At 38.7% G+C, this 17454-nt stretch overlaps 1 protein-coding gene and 1 long non-coding RNA gene across 2 annotated transcripts; one reads left to right on the top strand and one right to left on the bottom strand.

Moving 5' to 3' along the window:
• Positions 1-90: 90 nt before the first annotated feature.
• On the top strand, positions 91-11785 carry LOC135482347 (chromatin assembly factor 1 subunit B-like). The gene is made up of 13 exons (XM_064762281.1): positions 91-162; positions 1525-1647; positions 2357-2462; positions 2705-2731; positions 3282-3393; positions 3968-4071; positions 4911-5007; positions 6308-6580; positions 7108-7208; positions 7614-7665; positions 8533-8658; positions 10229-10502; positions 10963-11785. Exons 2-13 carry the CDS (start codon positions 1525-1527, stop codon positions 11302-11304), a joined length of 1737 nt encoding a protein of 578 aa, XP_064618351.1. The 5' UTR covers positions 91-162; the 3' UTR covers positions 11305-11785.
• Positions 11786-14298: 2513 nt separating this feature from the next.
• LOC135466948 (uncharacterized) lies at positions 14299-16707 on the bottom strand. The gene is made up of 3 exons (XR_010444159.1): positions 16646-16707; positions 15332-15404; positions 14299-14492 (listed from the first exon to the last, which is right to left on the bottom strand). It is a non-coding gene; the product is annotated as an uncharacterized LOC135466948 (long non-coding RNA).
• Positions 16708-17454: the final 747 nt, after the last annotated feature.

Here is a 17454-nt window from a genome sequence, read left to right as displayed (position 1 = left end):
GAACATTGATATGATCACAGATATTATAAATAGAAATGTTTGGCCTTCCATCTGTTACTAGTGTTCGGCTTTTTCATCTTACCGACCAAACATTTCGCGCCAACTTTGTTTTCTATACACTCAAGTTGTAGTAGAAAATCGGCAAATCATTAAGAAAAAAAGGTTTGTATGTTACAAAAATGTTCAGTCGTTAGCAATGAATATGTACGCAGGACTGGGTGACTTTTTGCGAGGTAAGGTGAAGCAGGTCTTTCCGACGTCATCTTTGTCTGCCTTGAAGTTGAAATAATGCTGCTGTTTTGACGAAGCCCTGTTAATAATGATCTATAAATGACAGAGAGCAGTGACTACAGGGCTTTGTTTACTTGTAGCATTGTATGCGCTCAAATATAGTTCATGGAACGGAGCTATAGGTATTCGTTGCTTTCTATGAACATATATGTTGGTTTGTATTATTCTGATATTGACCTAGCTTGTGACTGCCAGTGTTTTGACAATTTTTGACTTGACACAGTAGTTAGACAACTTGGCGAAAATTATGTAATGGTACCGAACAACAACTGCATCTCCCAGACCACCATAAATTTGATGCATAAGTAAAACTATGTTCACGCGTTGCCCGAAAATCAGTCTGGAGTCCAAACGGAATTTTGTACAACTCGCGTAGTAAATGGATAAAGTGCTAAAGCGTATAGTCGTGCACATGCTCCATGACAGATTTTGTGCCCAATAACGAATTTGACATTGCTCGTGAACCCATTTTTTTTTGGCCCAGGTTTTAAAACCGTTACAGATTTTTACTTCTGACCAACAACATCGATCGTGTCTTGAGAACTTCAGAAAAATAAACTACTGTACGAGTAGCCCCGAAGGACTCCAACTCCTTTTCTTACACTGGCTAGCATCATTAGAGTCCCGATGCTAACAATGTTTATTTCGTACTCAAAGAATATCCAGGAAGAAAAGGCAGATTGTCTTAGTTATCAAACAAGTCTCGTGCAAATAAAAGACACCAGTCTAAAGACCTGCTTTCCACTTGCTTTCCGCACTGCCACCATTTGTCCGTACTTGCTTTAGAATAGATTTATTGTAGCTTTCATATAGCTTTCATGCCACACACTCCTCAGCAACTGCCGCTGTCTTGAACAGTTACGCACAATGTGGAACAAGCGCTTTATAGGCAAAGGTATGTAAGCGAACTCGTTTTGTGCCTGAAATTTGACAGTGTCCGAACTACTGATTCACATCACTCAGTTCTGCCATCATGCTGAAAGGCAGATGATTTGAGACTGCTATTTCTCCATATTTTTTCCAGATCGCACATCAGATCAGATTCTTTTCTGTTTAGATTATAGGTTGTCATATAGGATTAACCACAGATACCGCGACAGTAGACAATAATAACAGTGTATCAGTCCTCTTATTTCCTTTCTGCCTGAGGTCGAGTGATTCTGTAAAGTTGTTAGACCTCACTTTAATGAGATGTTAATACAGTCAGACTGATGATGTTAATCTTAATTACAGATGAAAGTGAACACCCCTGAGATTTTCTGGCATGGCAGGGAGCCTGTGTACAGCTTGGACTTCCAGCCAGGGAAGAGAAGTATCCAACGTTTGGCCTCGGCTGGAGTGGACAAAACTGTCCGGGTAAGATTCATATGGAGATGTTACACACTGCATATAATATGCCCTCATGTTGGCTTCCTCTCCGGACGTGCTTGGGAAGGTCTGCCAGCAACCTGCGGATGGTCGTGGGTTTCCCGCAGGCTCTGCCCGGTGTCCTCCCACCCTAATGATGGCCACCGTCATATAAATGAAATATTCTTGAGTACGGCATAAAACATCAATCAAGTAAATAAATAAATAAATGTAATATGCCCTATTCAAGTTCTGTGGAAATGTTGAGAGAGTCACAGGGTTTTGTGAGTTATGATTACAGGGAAGCGTGTCAGCTTATATTGGATTTTCATGTTGTTTATTATTTATCCTTGTTTATTATTTATTTTAATAATTATATATCAGTACATGCAAACATTTAGAGATCTTTAAGAATTTTGTGTACACATACAGAATGAAGAATGGAATTTTCTTTGACGTGCATTCATGTAACATGTGGAAGACAAGTCAACTGGTTTGAGACGAACGTAAACTATGCAAACGAAATGAACAACAAAAATGAGGAAATGTACAAATTTCCTGCCCTGCTTACAGTATTAAACCCCAAACCTTGTGCTCCTTGTGGCAGTCATCACATAGCCACCTTCAGCTGACAAGTGTAGAAAAATAAGGACTGTGGGCTATCGTTTCACCTGCATTGAAAACATAAATTTTTCACTTTCAATCATTTAATTGACAGATGTGGAGTTTGGTAACAGACAAAGATGGCAAAGGAAACGTGGAATTCTTGTCAAGTCTCACTCGTCATTCTCGATCTGTAAATGTTGTCAGATTTTCTCCTTCAGGTCAGTATTCACGGAGCAGAGTGACATTGTTTTGTTTGTCGATTAACAGCAAGCAGTTTGATTTGTACCGTTAAAGTTGTACACTTTTCAAAAACATTCAAGCCTATCTCAAATCTCCATTCAGTTTTGGTGACAGACGAAATCTAAAATCACTGACATGAAATAGAAATTATTTCAATTCTGTAATGAAATAGTTGAAGCATAGCCTTGAGCTTTAAATTTTTTCTTTTTGCCTCCCACAGGAGATATATTGGCATCCGCTGGAGATGGTGAGTTTAATCCTGAACAAATTTGATTAGTAACATATAAGTTTAGGTGTTCATGAGAGCATAATGCAGAAGACAATAAATTGTATTGTTGAGACAGGTTTACAGGCGAACTTTACAGAAATCGTAAATTAACAATGCTCACATCCAATGACATTCCTGTAATATGCCAAAAAACAGGCACAGTTTGTTGAGAAAGTAGTAAAACTTACTATTTACCAGAACGGAAATGAAAAACTTTAATAGAAATACTGCAGTTTTCATGGGAAATGTAATTAGTTCTATTTTAGACAGTTTGTGTATGTTTAATAGTGTTAATAATTACAAGTCATAAATGGGGGATGAATCCGCTGTGGATGCTGGGAAATTAATGATAATGTTGCTGAAATGTTCATTTATTTATTGAGGTCTTCTGAATTTGTGGAGAAGACATTTTCAGATGAATGATTATTTCCACGTTCAAAGTTTTTTTTTAGCACTGAAATTACTCTTGCTGTAAAAGCAGAGAGACTGCAGAAGTTAATATGGTGAATGATTGTACTATTGTTGGCAGACTCGGTGATCATCCTGTGGAAGCTCAACGACTCAACACCCCCAGCAGGTAACATTTTCCAGGAGGATGAAGAGGATAACAAGGAGACATGGTCAACTGTCAAGATCCTCAGGTGAGAATTGGGGAAGGGGGGTAGGAATTATCGTGCCTCCTGGTGGTGTTTAAAAGCATGGAAGTTAGGATGAATTGGATTCTTTGAATGTAAAAAACACTGTTTTCCTGTGCTCAGATTCAGATTCTGACGGCTTTTGCCTCACAAGGTGAAAAAAAAAAAAATTACTTCAATTACATGACTTGCTGTATTTCACCTAAAAATTTGCACAGGAAAGTGCATTTGTAGAGGCAAATAAAAGTCTTTAATATTATTCGTGCTGAAAGAGGTTTTTTTTAAGAAAATGTCACCTTATTTTCCAAAAAGCTTTGTAAGATTAGCAGAACTCCTAGAATCAGGGAAGAGAGTAAAACAGTCTTGGACGACATTCTAGATCAAATGCAGTATTGTATTGTTCTTTTGTTGTAATGGTCATTTTCCTATACAGAAACCCAGACAACAGATATGAATATCTTTCAAGGAAAGCCTCCATTTTAATAGCATTGCCATGACAAGTTAATTCAGACATGTGATTGGGTGTTGGCATGGCGACTTAATTCAGACATATGATTGGGTGTTTGTGTTTTCCTGCCAGGGGTCATCCTGAAGAGGTGTATGACTTGTGCTGGTCAGCTGACGGCAAATCCCTGATCTCTGGCTCTGTGGACAATAGCGCTATTCTGTGGGACACAATAAAAGGTGAGAGGTCAAGACTAAGGTCATTTGAGGACAAACAAATGAATCATAAAATCGTAAGTTGGATAATTGTGGAAGGTGTAGCTGTAGCCAGATTTGTTCTGCTTTAGACCTTGCTGGGCGTGTTTATCGAAGCAATTTGGGACTCCAAACTATAACCCCTAAACAAATATTTAAAACTGGATACTCAGAGATGGCTGAAATTGTACTATTATAACATTGAATCAGCAGTCAAAATTTGGTTGATGTGGTTTAGACATTTGAGAGTTTAATTTGGATTACAGGGTCGGACTAAAACTCAACACAGTTTGTGAGAAGGGCCCTTGGTCAAGTAGATTAGACTGCCTTAGTTCACACCGCTATCCCCTGATGGTAGCAGGTTTTTATCCAGCCTCTGCCATAGGCTATGGCCTGTGTATAGGTGCTGTAATTCTTCAGACTTTTCGCATATTTGTAAGGTGTTTATTCTGAAGTTGTTATTCTTGCTTTTTGTGAAGCCCTGAATCTGGGGAATTCAACAAATGTAGTTTTGTCTCCAAAATTAAATTATAAGTGCATATATTGCTCTGAAAGTTGCTCTTTCATGTGCGAAGAAGGTTGAAGAATTAGGGTAACTGTAAATACATTATGGTTTTTCTTAAATTTTTGGGGGGGAATATATGTTCTTTGACAAAAAAAATTGTAATAAAATCATTGATCATAAATGTTTGATTTTGTGGGCACAATTTAGTCTTGATTAATTTTTGACACTATATAGTAGGTAAGATAATGGTTAAGTGTCTTTTGCATAGCTAAATTATATGAAGCCTGAGTCTGTAGCATACGTGTAATTTTCCTTTCAGACACAAAACTAGCCAAGTTTCATGACCACAAAAGCTTTGTACAAGGTGTTACCATTGATCCCCTGGGGGAATTTGCAGCTTCTCTCAGTTCAGACAGGTAGGTTGTCCATTTTCCTGAAATGTCTCATACTTCATTTTTATACGCCTCTACCTATTGGTGGTGTGTATTATGTTATACAGATTTTGTCCATCTGTCCATTCATCCATATTCATGTCTGGGCTATAACTCCAACAGTCTGTTACATACAGTTTTAATTTTTGGTGAATGCATACATAAAGAGATGATGTGTCGGTACTCACATTTGTCCATTTTCCCAGTTTTCATGGCTACCAGGTTGCCATTTTGCCTATGTATGCTATATAAACAGATATGATTTCATGTCCGGGCTACAACTCCAACAGTTTTCCATATAGGGTTTTAATTTTTGGTGAATGCATACATGTAGATACACAGATGACGATGTGTCGCAACTCTCATTTGTCCATTCTCGTGGTTGTCATGACGACCAGATAGACATTTTCCTCGATATATACTATATAAATAGATAGGATGTCGTGTCCAGGCTACAACTCCAACTATCTTCCACGCAGAGTTTCAATTTTTGGTGGATACATAGATACATAGAGGACGATGTGTCACAACTTACATTTGTCTGTTTTTGTAGATGTCATGGTAACCTGGTAGCTGTTTCCCTTACATATACTATATAAATAGCAATGATTTTGTGTAGGGACTACAACTTCAACTGTGTTCCGCATAAAGTTTTCATTTGTGGTGGACACAATTGTCCACTGGCACTGTTGTCATGGTAACCACATACCTGTCATCAGCACCCATCAAGATTCTTTCAGGGGTTATGCCCCCACAATGCTGCTGGTATTCTTATTGTGCATTTGTTGTATATTGTGTTCACCTGAACTTTTTTTTGTTTTTGGTCTCTTTTTTTTCTTTTTTTGCTTTGAAGAAAGGAACTTTTGGGGAAGACACAGTCCTGTAATCGCACAGTGGGAAAGACTGGATAAAAAACTTTTGGCTAAAAAACCCTTTTAAGACTGTGAATTTAAAACATCTCTTGAGATAACAAATTGCAACAAAATGAATTTCTCCTGGAAACAAAAACTGTAAAGTGTTCCTTTGTGTTATGAAAGACAAAGACATTTCAGGGAATTACACAAGGCGAAATATAAATAAAAATATCAAATTCATTAAGAATTGTTTAGAAGGCTTGTAGATGTCAAAATTCGAAATAGAATGACCTTACAATATTTGTATCTCGCTAGATTGGATTAGAAATTATCACGGAAAGCTGTTGTGAATTAGCACAGGAAATTTTTGACATTAGATACTCATTGTGATTTTTCTGTATTTGAGATGACAGTTTGCACTTGCTTTGCAGGTCCTGTCGCGTTTTTAGTATTGCCAGTAAAAATTGTGTGAACAACATATCCAAGATGACTCTGCCTGCACATCTGGCCCCAGCATCAGATACGAACACTGACAGTAAACCCAAATCCTTCAGAATCTACCATGACGACACAATGAGATCATTCTTCAGAAGGCTTAATTTTTCACCAGACGGGGAACTACTAGTGACACCTGCTGGCTGTTTTGAACAAGGGGAGAAACTCTTGAACTGCACATACGTGTTCACAAGACAGGGGTTCTCAAAGTAGGTGAAAGAGTTTTAGAGAGCACTGCTTCATAATCAAATTAGCAGAATTTTTAACAAGATTTGTAACAGTTAAGCACAGTACAATCAAGAAAATAATGTTATTGAACATGAAGAATATTTTGTTCTTTTTTTGGTGGAGAGAATATGCTCAAATTTTGGTCCATCTCCCCCGCTCCATTATTTTGTGCGGAATGGAATTATTGGTCATATAAACAACTGTATGATCTTGTAAGGTTTCATTATTGTCCTTATAGGCCTTTTCAGGCTCAGCAAAACAAATGCTTAATTCCAGCTCGTGGTGCGTGCGAAGGGCAGTGATTTACCTCAGGCATTCAAATTTTTACTGCCATTGTATAAGTGAAAAATTCTTGAATGCAGTCTTTAACACCAATCAAGTGAAGAAATAAAATGAAAAAATGAAAATGTCCTGGAGAGGCCTGTATTAATGTCTGGTACCTTGACGCTTTTAATCTTTATGAACCCTTTCTTCTAGTCTGGTAAAGTGTTATTTTACCTTTGTACAGACCGGTGTTACACCTGCCCAGCCAACAGAAGGTGACCATTGTGGTAAAATTTTCACCTGTACTGTATGAGCTGAGAAAAGTCCCAAAGGTTAACTCACAAGGTATGTTACAAACTCACACATAGAAATATCCATTTTGTGGCAGATGTTTGAATGTGACGCCAGAGAGTTTTTTTTACAGTGACTTATTTTCCGACATTATTGCAATGTAAACCATGTGAATGAATACCTGGTATAGGTGCGCAGTTCAATCAGCGAGTTAATGATGATTTGATTATTACCAAATAAACTGTGCCTTTTGGTTTGATAATTGGTTCTTTCTTGTTTTGTTTTGTGTCGTTTCTTTTTTCATTTTTCCTGGCTCTTTCAAAACTGAAACTTAAAATTTGGTCATCAGTTTCAATATTTTTAGTTAAATTTAATGAAAAAAAGAGGATCTGTTATGTCTTTCATTCGTTAGACATTTAGGTCTTTGTCATTAATTTATCCTAATGATTGCATTTACAGACAAGGAAAACAACAACCTGAAGGAATGGGAGAAATATGAAACCTTATTCAGGTGTGTATGAAGTGACAACATGCATGTCAACTTGTTCATAAAAATGTTCATTATGATGAAGGTGTCCTCTCCTCTTGGCCTAATGGTTAGAGAGTCGGCCTTGAAGTTGGGAGAAAGCGGGATCAAACGCGGGTAGGGTCATACCAAAGACGTTAAAAACGGTACATGTTGCTGCCTCGCTTGGCACTCAGCACTAGAAGTTAGAGTAAGGAAACAGGACTAGTTCGCCCTGTGTCAGTATAATTCAACTGGGTGAGGTTTCATGTCTGGTGTCTTTTGCAAGATACTTCAGGGGCGGCAGCACATTGGCCGCTTGGACTCACCCTGACTCACATTGCCACAAGAAGACACAATGTGTGTACACATTACATCATGACTGCTCGTCCGAACATTGTACAATTTAAGACATTAATCCTCAAACATACATACATACATACATACATACATTGTGGTAAAGATGAAATATTCCTTTTGCTAATGTTTTTGACATTTTGGGGAATTTTTTAATTTTGTGAGACCATCACTTTGCTCCACAGTTTGTTTTCTTTACATGCGATTCTTCATGAAGCAAATCTCTCAGTGATGTAAGGATATGAATTGCTTAACTGCTTGCAACGTTTTCTTAAAGCCACTCCATCTTATCTATTCTCAAAAGATATTTTTTTTTCTCAAAAGTCATTTTTTAAAGGTTCATGCATTCTATAGACAAAATACTTGAGCAACATGTAGTACACCCAATAACTTAATTTCATGCTGTTTCACATTTGATGTTTCATACATTTTTGCTTTATTTTATGATTCCCTTTAATGCCATTCCTGGATTCTCAGTGACTAATTCTGGTGTTTCTTCTGCATGTTTGTTCTCAGTTTTCCGTACAGAATGGTGTTTGCCGTGGGGACAGAAGATTCCGTGTTGCTGTATGACACACAGCAGTCTTACCCGTTTGCTTTTGTGGGAAACATTCACTATCATCAACTCAGTGACTTGTCATGGTAATTGAGTTTTGTCACCCTAGGTTTTTGATCTTTTCAACCAAAACTACGACCAATATTTTTAAACCTTCTGCGAGAAATATGGCCTGTAGAGAGATAATCTGCACAGTTTTATGAACCTTGTATCTTTTGTTTTTTCGTAACACAAACAAATCATTTTTTTGTTGTCATTTTCATAATAATTGTATGCATAAATTCCACCGAAAAAAATTGCTTCATGTCTTTTGAAATGGTTGAAGATTCACAATATGTCTATGTCTTCACTCTTGCTGGCTTTTTCTCAGGCCATGCGTGGGAAGGTCTGCCAGCAGTCTGCCGATGGTTGTGGGTTTTCCCTGGGCTCTGCCCAGTTTCCCCCCCCCCCCCATAAATATTCTTGAGTACGGTGTAAACACCAATCAAATAAATAAATATGTCTTCACCTCCACCAGGGGGTCACCCAATAGCTATGAATTAATTTAAAAGAAAAGACAACACTAGACCAAATGTATCTATTCATTGATAACCTATCCAAAAGGAAGTTAAAAACAAACTTTTATTTTTAAGATGTTGCATGACCAAGATATGTTCAAATGTAAAAAAATGATGCATGTTGAAACAATCGAAAATGCCGGCATGTTATCAGTTTTAACCCATTAGGCGCAAGTCAATTCAGTGATTTAGGGACGCATCTGTTTCTGCCTATGTCACTTGAACCCTGACTTGCCTTTTAACCATATGTGGGTGGGGTACAAGCGACATAATATTGTGTGTCTGGGTACTCTAACATGGTACATCCCATGGCCTCGTAAGAATTCCTGATCAAAAGTTGATTGGTAGAGTTAGGGAGCAAGTCAGAAAACATTGCTCTTCCACCCCAATTTCTAATGAACTGAATGCTGAGTCTTGATTAATTTATCCTTTTCTATTTTAATTCTGATCTTCTGCAGACTGTCATTGGTAATTTTTGACAGAAGATAATTGAGGAAGTCATTTAGGAAAAAGTTAGGAATGTACAACTTAAAACAAAGGGTGTTGCTTAAAAAAATGGACATAAAAAATACTGATGAGTCATGTTATTTCTGTTTTCTGTTTAGTTACTCTCTCCAGCCAGGTGGTTATCTCCCTTGTGACATATTATTGTTCAGCTGATACTTTCACGGACAAAGAAAGAAGCCTGTTGCAAGGAAGCTCTTGATACTCATGACATTACTTTGCACAAAAGTTTTTGTCTTTGTCACTGGACATAATATAGAAGTAGACCAAAATGTCTACTCTTTTTGTGAACAAACAACAGGAGCTTATAACGATGCGTACGGGTAGTTTTATATATGTTATCATTGATAGGTGGTTAGCGTTTCACTATTGTGGTCGCTGTGAGTTCAAGTAAATCTAATACAAGCTGATGTTGGAAGGTCTGCCTGCCTGCGGAGGGTTGTGACCTTCCTCAGGGCTCTGCCTGGGTTCCTCTGGGCTCTGCCTTGGTTTCCTCTGGCCATAATGCTGGCAGCCATCGTATAAGTAAAATATTCTTGAGTATGACGTAAGACACCAATCAAATAAATTAATAAACATTAATTCTTTCCCTTAGGACCTCAGACGGCAATTGTTTAATAGTGTCCTCTACCGACGGGTACTGCACCATCGTCAGGTTTGAGGAGGGGGAAATAGGAGTGCCCTACAGCCGTCAGGTGGTCCCCACTACTAAACTCTTCTACCCCTCAACAGATCAACCAAACGAATCCTCCATTTCACCTGAGCAAATGACAGTGTCTGAGACAACACCACAGCCAACCGCATCACCCGGTACTTCACAGCCAATAAAAACTGAAAAATTGCTACGCACCCCAGAAAGAAGCCCCAGTGTGAGTTAAAATTTGTTTATTTATTACAGTGTTTACACTGTACTCAACAGTATTTCACCCATGTATCGGCCATATCAGTGTCTGTGTTATGAGTGGGGAAAAAACCCAAAACAGGCAACAGGCAGAGGCTGGAAGAAATCACAGCACTTGTACCTGTTTTGAAAACCATGCATGGGGATTTGAAAAATTTTAACAATGAGCCCAGCCACAGGTTACAATTTTTCACACTGGGCTCAGTTTATTAGGTTGACAAAGTTTGGTGGTTTGTGCCCAGGCATACTGGTTTTCTCTGCCCATTAAACAGACCACCGTCATGTAAATGTTAACGAGGAATTTTGGAATCTGGCGTTTAACAGTAATCAAATAGATAGATATGGTGAAATGTGTCTACTCTTGTATAATTCTGAAACATTTTTAACATTTGAAACACTCTTTAACATTTGAAAAATCTACTTTGCAGGTGAGTGAAGGGGACAAAGCAGAAGAAAAGATGGAGGTTGATCCTTCCTGCTCAGACTTGCACCTTGTTCTGGAAATGTCCTGTGACTCTGCTCCAACCAAAACTCCCACAGACGAGAGGGTGCAATCGTGTCTGGGAGATACCGAGGCAGACAACAAAGACTCTGAAAAGTTTCCAGCAAAGCCTGTGTTTGACTTGAGCGCTGCCCAGCATAATGCAGATGCTAAGGCTATGGCACCACCGCCGCCTGTAAAGCCTATGATGACGGTTAGGTCCACTGATAACAGTGGGGGTGCAAGACGGGTGCAGCTTACAACACTGTCATTGCTCAAACCGAAATAATGTGTTGTTTGTTGAGTGTGTGAATATTCATGAAGACTTGAAAAGAGAGGCCAGTAGGACCACTCACTGACTGAATTTCTCAGTGAACCAGTTTGAGTTCAGTCATTTATAAAATAGTGCAGGATCCTACATCCTGCTGAAGTGCTGAGGTCTGGACTTGTGTCCAACACACCAGGTTCCCATCTCACAACTTGAGGGAAAATTTCAAGAAAATTAAGGATGGTTTCAAAAGTCGTATACAATGTAATGTGGACTTGTATTATAGACGTGAAGAACGTGTGGTACCTCGCAGCACAGGGACCCCTCACGGATGACAAAGGAGAATCATTTCATTGCATACAGCAGCCATAAGTTCTAAATGTTTTAAAAAACATCCCCTCTATACGGAGTAAGCAGATTGCAGTGTTCTGCTCAGGAACACCCATTAAAGGAGAAGAAAACTTGAAAACATCACACCATAGGCTGAAAAGAGCACATTTTTTTCTATCTGGTGGTGCCTGCTGCATAATTTTGCGATTTTTCCTTGTCATACACGTAAAGCCTGAAAACGGCAAAGCTGGCATAAACCGCCGAGTCCATCTTTAACACCTCAGCCAGTGAGAGTCGTTAAAACTGCCGGCTTGTTCGTGTAAACTCAGAACCTACGTCCAACATTCTGGTTTTTTGATCATCAAGCGGAAAACGAACTGTACTGTTCGCTACCTTCTGGGAAGAAGAGTTCCACTGGCAATATATGAACTGTTCTTCGGCGGTTTCCGACGGCAATTCTCTTCGTAACACAGAAGACTTCAGGACTAGTACTTAGGCAAAATGGAGTCGCCGACAGCAGAATTTGTCGCTGACTTTATTTAAAATTTATCAACTTGAGGTACATATTAGAATTTTTTATGGCAGGCATCCTGTAAGGAAAAGCATACTCTTTTCAATGGTATTTGGTTGATATTTAAATTTTCTTCTTTAAACCAACAGGATTATTCAGTAATGGCCTGAAACAGTGAGGGCAAACAGATAGAAACCATCCTTGTTACAATGTTGCTCGTTACAGAAATCACTCAACAACGGTTACATGCACATTGTTCCATTGTAGTTATGCATTACATTTGCAAGTCGGGCTTACACAGGAGCATCTCGATTTGCATCTGTCCATGGGTTCGTGTGCCAGTGTGTTGTGTGCCGCATAATTTTGTGGGCATGACAGACTAATTATACAATTAACACGGTTCAGATCTGGCAAACACTCTCTTAACCCTGTCGTCATCATGTCATTAATTTGGAAAAAACATAATTTTAAGTTTTCCAATTTTATAAATTTTGGACTTTTAGGCAGTTTTCCTTCAGTTTGAGCGTTATACTGTGAGCTCAACGACTGAACTACCCATATATGTGTGCTTGTAATTTACGATATTTCCCCGCAATTAAAAAGGGGGTTTAGAGGAGAAAAGAGTGGGATATAATTTTACTAAACACCTGGTGCAGCATATAGTTGCATTTGGACATGTTTGAGGTGATACAGAGACAGTAAACCACTACAGGCCTCTCAGTACTCTGTATGTCATATGCTGATCGTGTCCAATATATTGCTGAATGATTATGCTTAATGTGTATCGTTATCTTTTCCAGCTTTCTTCCTGCAAAATCATGGCTGCCTTCCTGGATTTTTTTAATTTCTTAATGTACATTAAGTATGTTCTGTAACCTTCGTGAACTGTAAATCAGGGGCCAGTTGTTTAAAAGTGTACCCGTAATTTATAATTGCCTTAACAAATTGTATATATATGGAGATAAAAACTGTTTGATTGACCCCAGAAGTGTAATTTTTTTAAGTGATATAAGTGATAATATTTTAAGTCATGTATGTGACATACAATTAGGCTGGGTTTTAATGGGTTTTTTTTTTACCATTTTAACACTTTTTAATAAGATTATGCACCACAAAGTCTTTTTTTTCCATTTCCTCTTTCTGTTTATATACCACCTTATTTTCTTATCCCTGTTGATTTATCATGTTAAATAGCTTGGGAAAGCCGGGCTAAAGAAATGACTGGTCTTATCAGCGTGAACAGATGTGTGAGTTAAGCCAAGGACAAGTTAGTCAACCTGTGAGACGTATAGAAGAGGCTAGGAGTATTAAAAAGTCAGACTGATCAAGTTTAAGCGAGATAAGTGCATGGAAAGAGATAACATTCAGTTCCGAAAGCTGATTACTGCATTTCACCTTAAGTTTGCTACATAAAAAGGCGTGTTCGGAAATACAAAAATGCTCTCAAAGGATAACTTAGATGCTAATACTTGAGTTAATCGTGGGCGAAATTTTGGGTCATTTTATACCATAACCTTTAAGTTCCCTCCCCGTTTCTCTGAACCTTGGTTATTGTGCTTGAATCTGGTTTATATACCCTCATCAAGTGGTATAGAGCATTTTTTTGGAATAAATTCAAATGTCATCAATCACTCAAGTAAAATCTTATTTCAAAGAATTATGTTTGTTGCTTTCTTACTTGTTCAGTTTTCAAACAATAGTGGAAATGCTACTTGGGAAAGCAATATTTCCCTGACTTCCTTTTTTTCCCGAAATGACAAAGTTTGAGAAAGGTGGTTCGGTTGAGCTGTTGCAACTTTTGGCTCATAGGGTGGTTTGCGGGGTGGTCTTCCTGTTTAAATGGGCCTTGATTGGTGAGTGCGGGGTGGTCTTCCAGTTTAAATGGGCCTTGATTGGTGAGTGGTCGGTTTCATTCATAGGGTGGTTTGCGGGGTTGTCTTCGTGTTTAAATGGGCCTTGATTGGCGAGTGGTCGACTCCACTCATAGCTTGGTTTGCGTTGTGGTTTTACAATTAAATTCTTGAGTTTGGTGGTAAACAAGTCAGTCAGCACTGCAAATTTTGTGAATTCTTGTCAACTTATTGTGTCCCCACACCCATAGATTAAAAAAAATTAACAATGAAGTGCAGATATGAGCAGTTTTATTCGTAATCCGTAAAAACTTTGAACCTGTCTCGGTTTACATGCAGCCATGATGATTCGCGTGACAACTTGCCCCATAAGGTGTGGTGGTCTCAGTGATGGGGCGGGATGGGACTGGCCATGACACCGTCACACATAGCTATACCGTTATGACACATACACGTGTGTTCACCCCGGCATTGAGAGCTGCCATGTTGGCTGTCGTAACACTGCTCCTGGCAGAAGGCTGCGTGGGAAAAAGATAAAATCAAAATAGTACATTTTATTAATTAATTAGCTGCAAGGTATTACAAGAGCCAACAGTGTGGAGTTATACATAGGATACAGTTCTTGTAATCTAAAATATCTCTTCTCAATGATGAATTTTTTTCGAAATTATGTCAATAACCACGGGAACACACCAGTCTCCCGATCTGGTGCTAAATTTGGATTTCGCCTTACATGAATTTTATCCCAGTCCGTATAGCCGTACAAAACCATGTAAGCTGTTGGCCAATACAGTTGATTTACCAAATTGGGCTTACTAGTGCTTGACTTCAAGCACGATTCAGGTGCTTATATAACGTACCCGGGGACATAAAGATATAACTCAAACGTGAGCTCGGTGTGATTATGAGGAGCCGGAAGTCAGAAGGATGGATTTAGCTGCTACATGGCCGCATTTAAACTTAAAGCTGATTTACAGACCGTTTCGGTGGTCTCAAAGTCGGAAGACCCGGGATCAAACCAGGACAAATGGTACGAAAGACTTTCAGTATGGTACTTGTTGGTGCATCGCTCCAGGTTCAGCATTGCGAGGTGAGAGAGCAAGCGAACGGGACGGGCTGCTCCGATGTCAGTATAATGTGACTCCGGTTTTTTCAGCATGATACTTCAGTGCTAGCAGCACTTTGGCGGCATGGACTCGCCCTGCCACAAGAAGACACACACCTAATGACTCCTCGTCGTCATATAACTGAAAAACTGTTAACGAAGTTATAAGATACCAAGCATACATGCAAGTACATATAAACACCATTACATTTAGCATGAACTTCGTACAAATAGCAGTCATGTCATACGTACCGTTTGAACCACCCAGTGTTGCCAGAATTAGAGCACTGACAAGAAACACGGCAGCGAGCTTCATCTTGAGTGTCTGAAATTAACAAATAACATAACACTGTATAAAAACCTTTAAAAGAAGGTTGCTTTCGATGACAATATAGGTTGAAAGTGATTATTTTCCTTTTTATACTTATTCGACACCAATTTTATTTTGTGTCTTACGGGCGAACCGTCTTTTAGAAGTCCAAAATGGAAAAAATCAAAGTGACAGTCAACCCTTTTGTTTTCCCCAATCTTTTTTTTATATATTTTTTTTTATTATTATTGATTTCCCTGATTTTTGTTGTTGTTGTTATTGGTGGGGGTTTTTTTTTCAAGGTTTTCCGATCATATAAACATGTCCAATGACAGTGAAGTAGCACTCGATGATAGAGCGGTAGAAATCCGTCCTGTAACAACGAGGTACATTACATGCACTCTGAGGACTCCTTCGTCGTCATATGACTGAAAGATTGTAAACGTTAAACCCCAAGAACTCATTCACTTACTCACTCAAAAACTCCTCAAGTACAAAAAAATGAGAGGCCAGTTTTAATCTTGTTTGTCTGTCAAACACTTTTCGAGAAACAAACTACAAAACTGTTACATGGCATTTGAAGTCAGTGGGGCCTTGGTTACAATAGAGGTCTATGGTGCTCATGTAGCCGTTTACGCAGTCAAACGTTCTTTGAAGACCCCTTGTCTTACACCAATGTGTTGTGCATATCTGTAATTCAGATGTGTGAAACTTTGTCAGTAACTTGGCAAATGTCAATGGTTTGGCCCGGGCACTCCGGTTTCCCCCACCATGCATGTAATTACCATCGTGTAAGAAAAACATTCTTGATTATATAACGATCAACTAAATAAATAAATAAATAACACAGACCATACCGTAACCGATTTACTTGATAACAAACTTGAATTTGGTTGGGTTGTATTTCTAAATTTCCATTCAAACATCAGTTGCAATAAATTTCATTGATTAAAAATAAAACTATGGTTGAAATATTGCCGATGTGGCGTTAAACCATATTCATTCATTCCTTCGTCAGATGTCTCGTTGTTATCGATAAACAGTTTATCGTTTTAAAGATACTGAATAATAACAGTTGTGGCTTGTTTATATCGAATATCCCCTATTTTATTCCGAATGGCGTATACGAATATGCATTTTAGACAGGTAAACATAAAGTTATAAATATATATATATATATAAATATATAAATAAATACGCATATAGAATACACGCGGGACAACGCGCTTGAGGGCGGAGATAAAAGCGTGTCTTACCTGTGTCACAACTGTATACAAAGTGTCCAGGGGGTCTGTCTCTCGGACTCAAAACCTCGGCACATGTATACGTGTACTTATACGTCCTGTCCTTGGAATGATTTGTCTACGATAAGCACCTGGCGTTTCTCCGTCATACAACGTGTCATGATATATTTGATCTATTTCAGTCATAACGCACTGTATATATATACACTGATATTGGTCCTCTAATTATTAAATACCTGGAAATCTCAGTCTGATCACATAATGTCCTCCTGCTAAATTATAATCTTTATAAATCCGACAAATTGCGAGCTTCTTATCCATTGTAGGAGAGTGTTGTAAAGAATTTTGGAACCTTGGGGTGAGGGTGAGGTGTGAGAATTAACACACTTACCTGTTTATGACATTTGCGGGTGGATAAGTATCGACTTATTTGTCCTTCCTTCCTGTAAGAACTGCAAGTTTCGACCACACTTTCATACCTCTCACAGTACGGTACAGGTTTCACCAACCACAAGTTTCGACCATATTTCCATACTGCTCACAGTAAACGTTTCACCAATCATAAGTTTCGACCACTCTTCCATACTGCTCAAAGTACAGGTTTCACCAACTGCAAGTTTCGACAAAACTTCCATACTGCTCACAGTACAGGTTTCACCAACCGCAAGTTTCGACCAAACTTCCATACTGTTCACAGTACAGGTTTCACCAACCGCAAGTTTCGACCACACTTCCATACTGCTCACAATGCAGGTTTCAACAATCACAAGTTTCGACCACGCTTCCATAGTGCTCACATTACAGGTTTCACCTACCACAAA

Source organism: Liolophura sinensis, chromosome 1 (assembly GCF_032854445.1).
Source record: "Liolophura sinensis isolate JHLJ2023 chromosome 1, CUHK_Ljap_v2, whole genome shotgun sequence".
NCBI lineage: Eukaryota > Metazoa > Mollusca > Polyplacophora > Chitonida > Chitonidae > Liolophura > Liolophura sinensis.
This window is presented reverse-complemented; position numbering and strand designations above follow the sequence as displayed.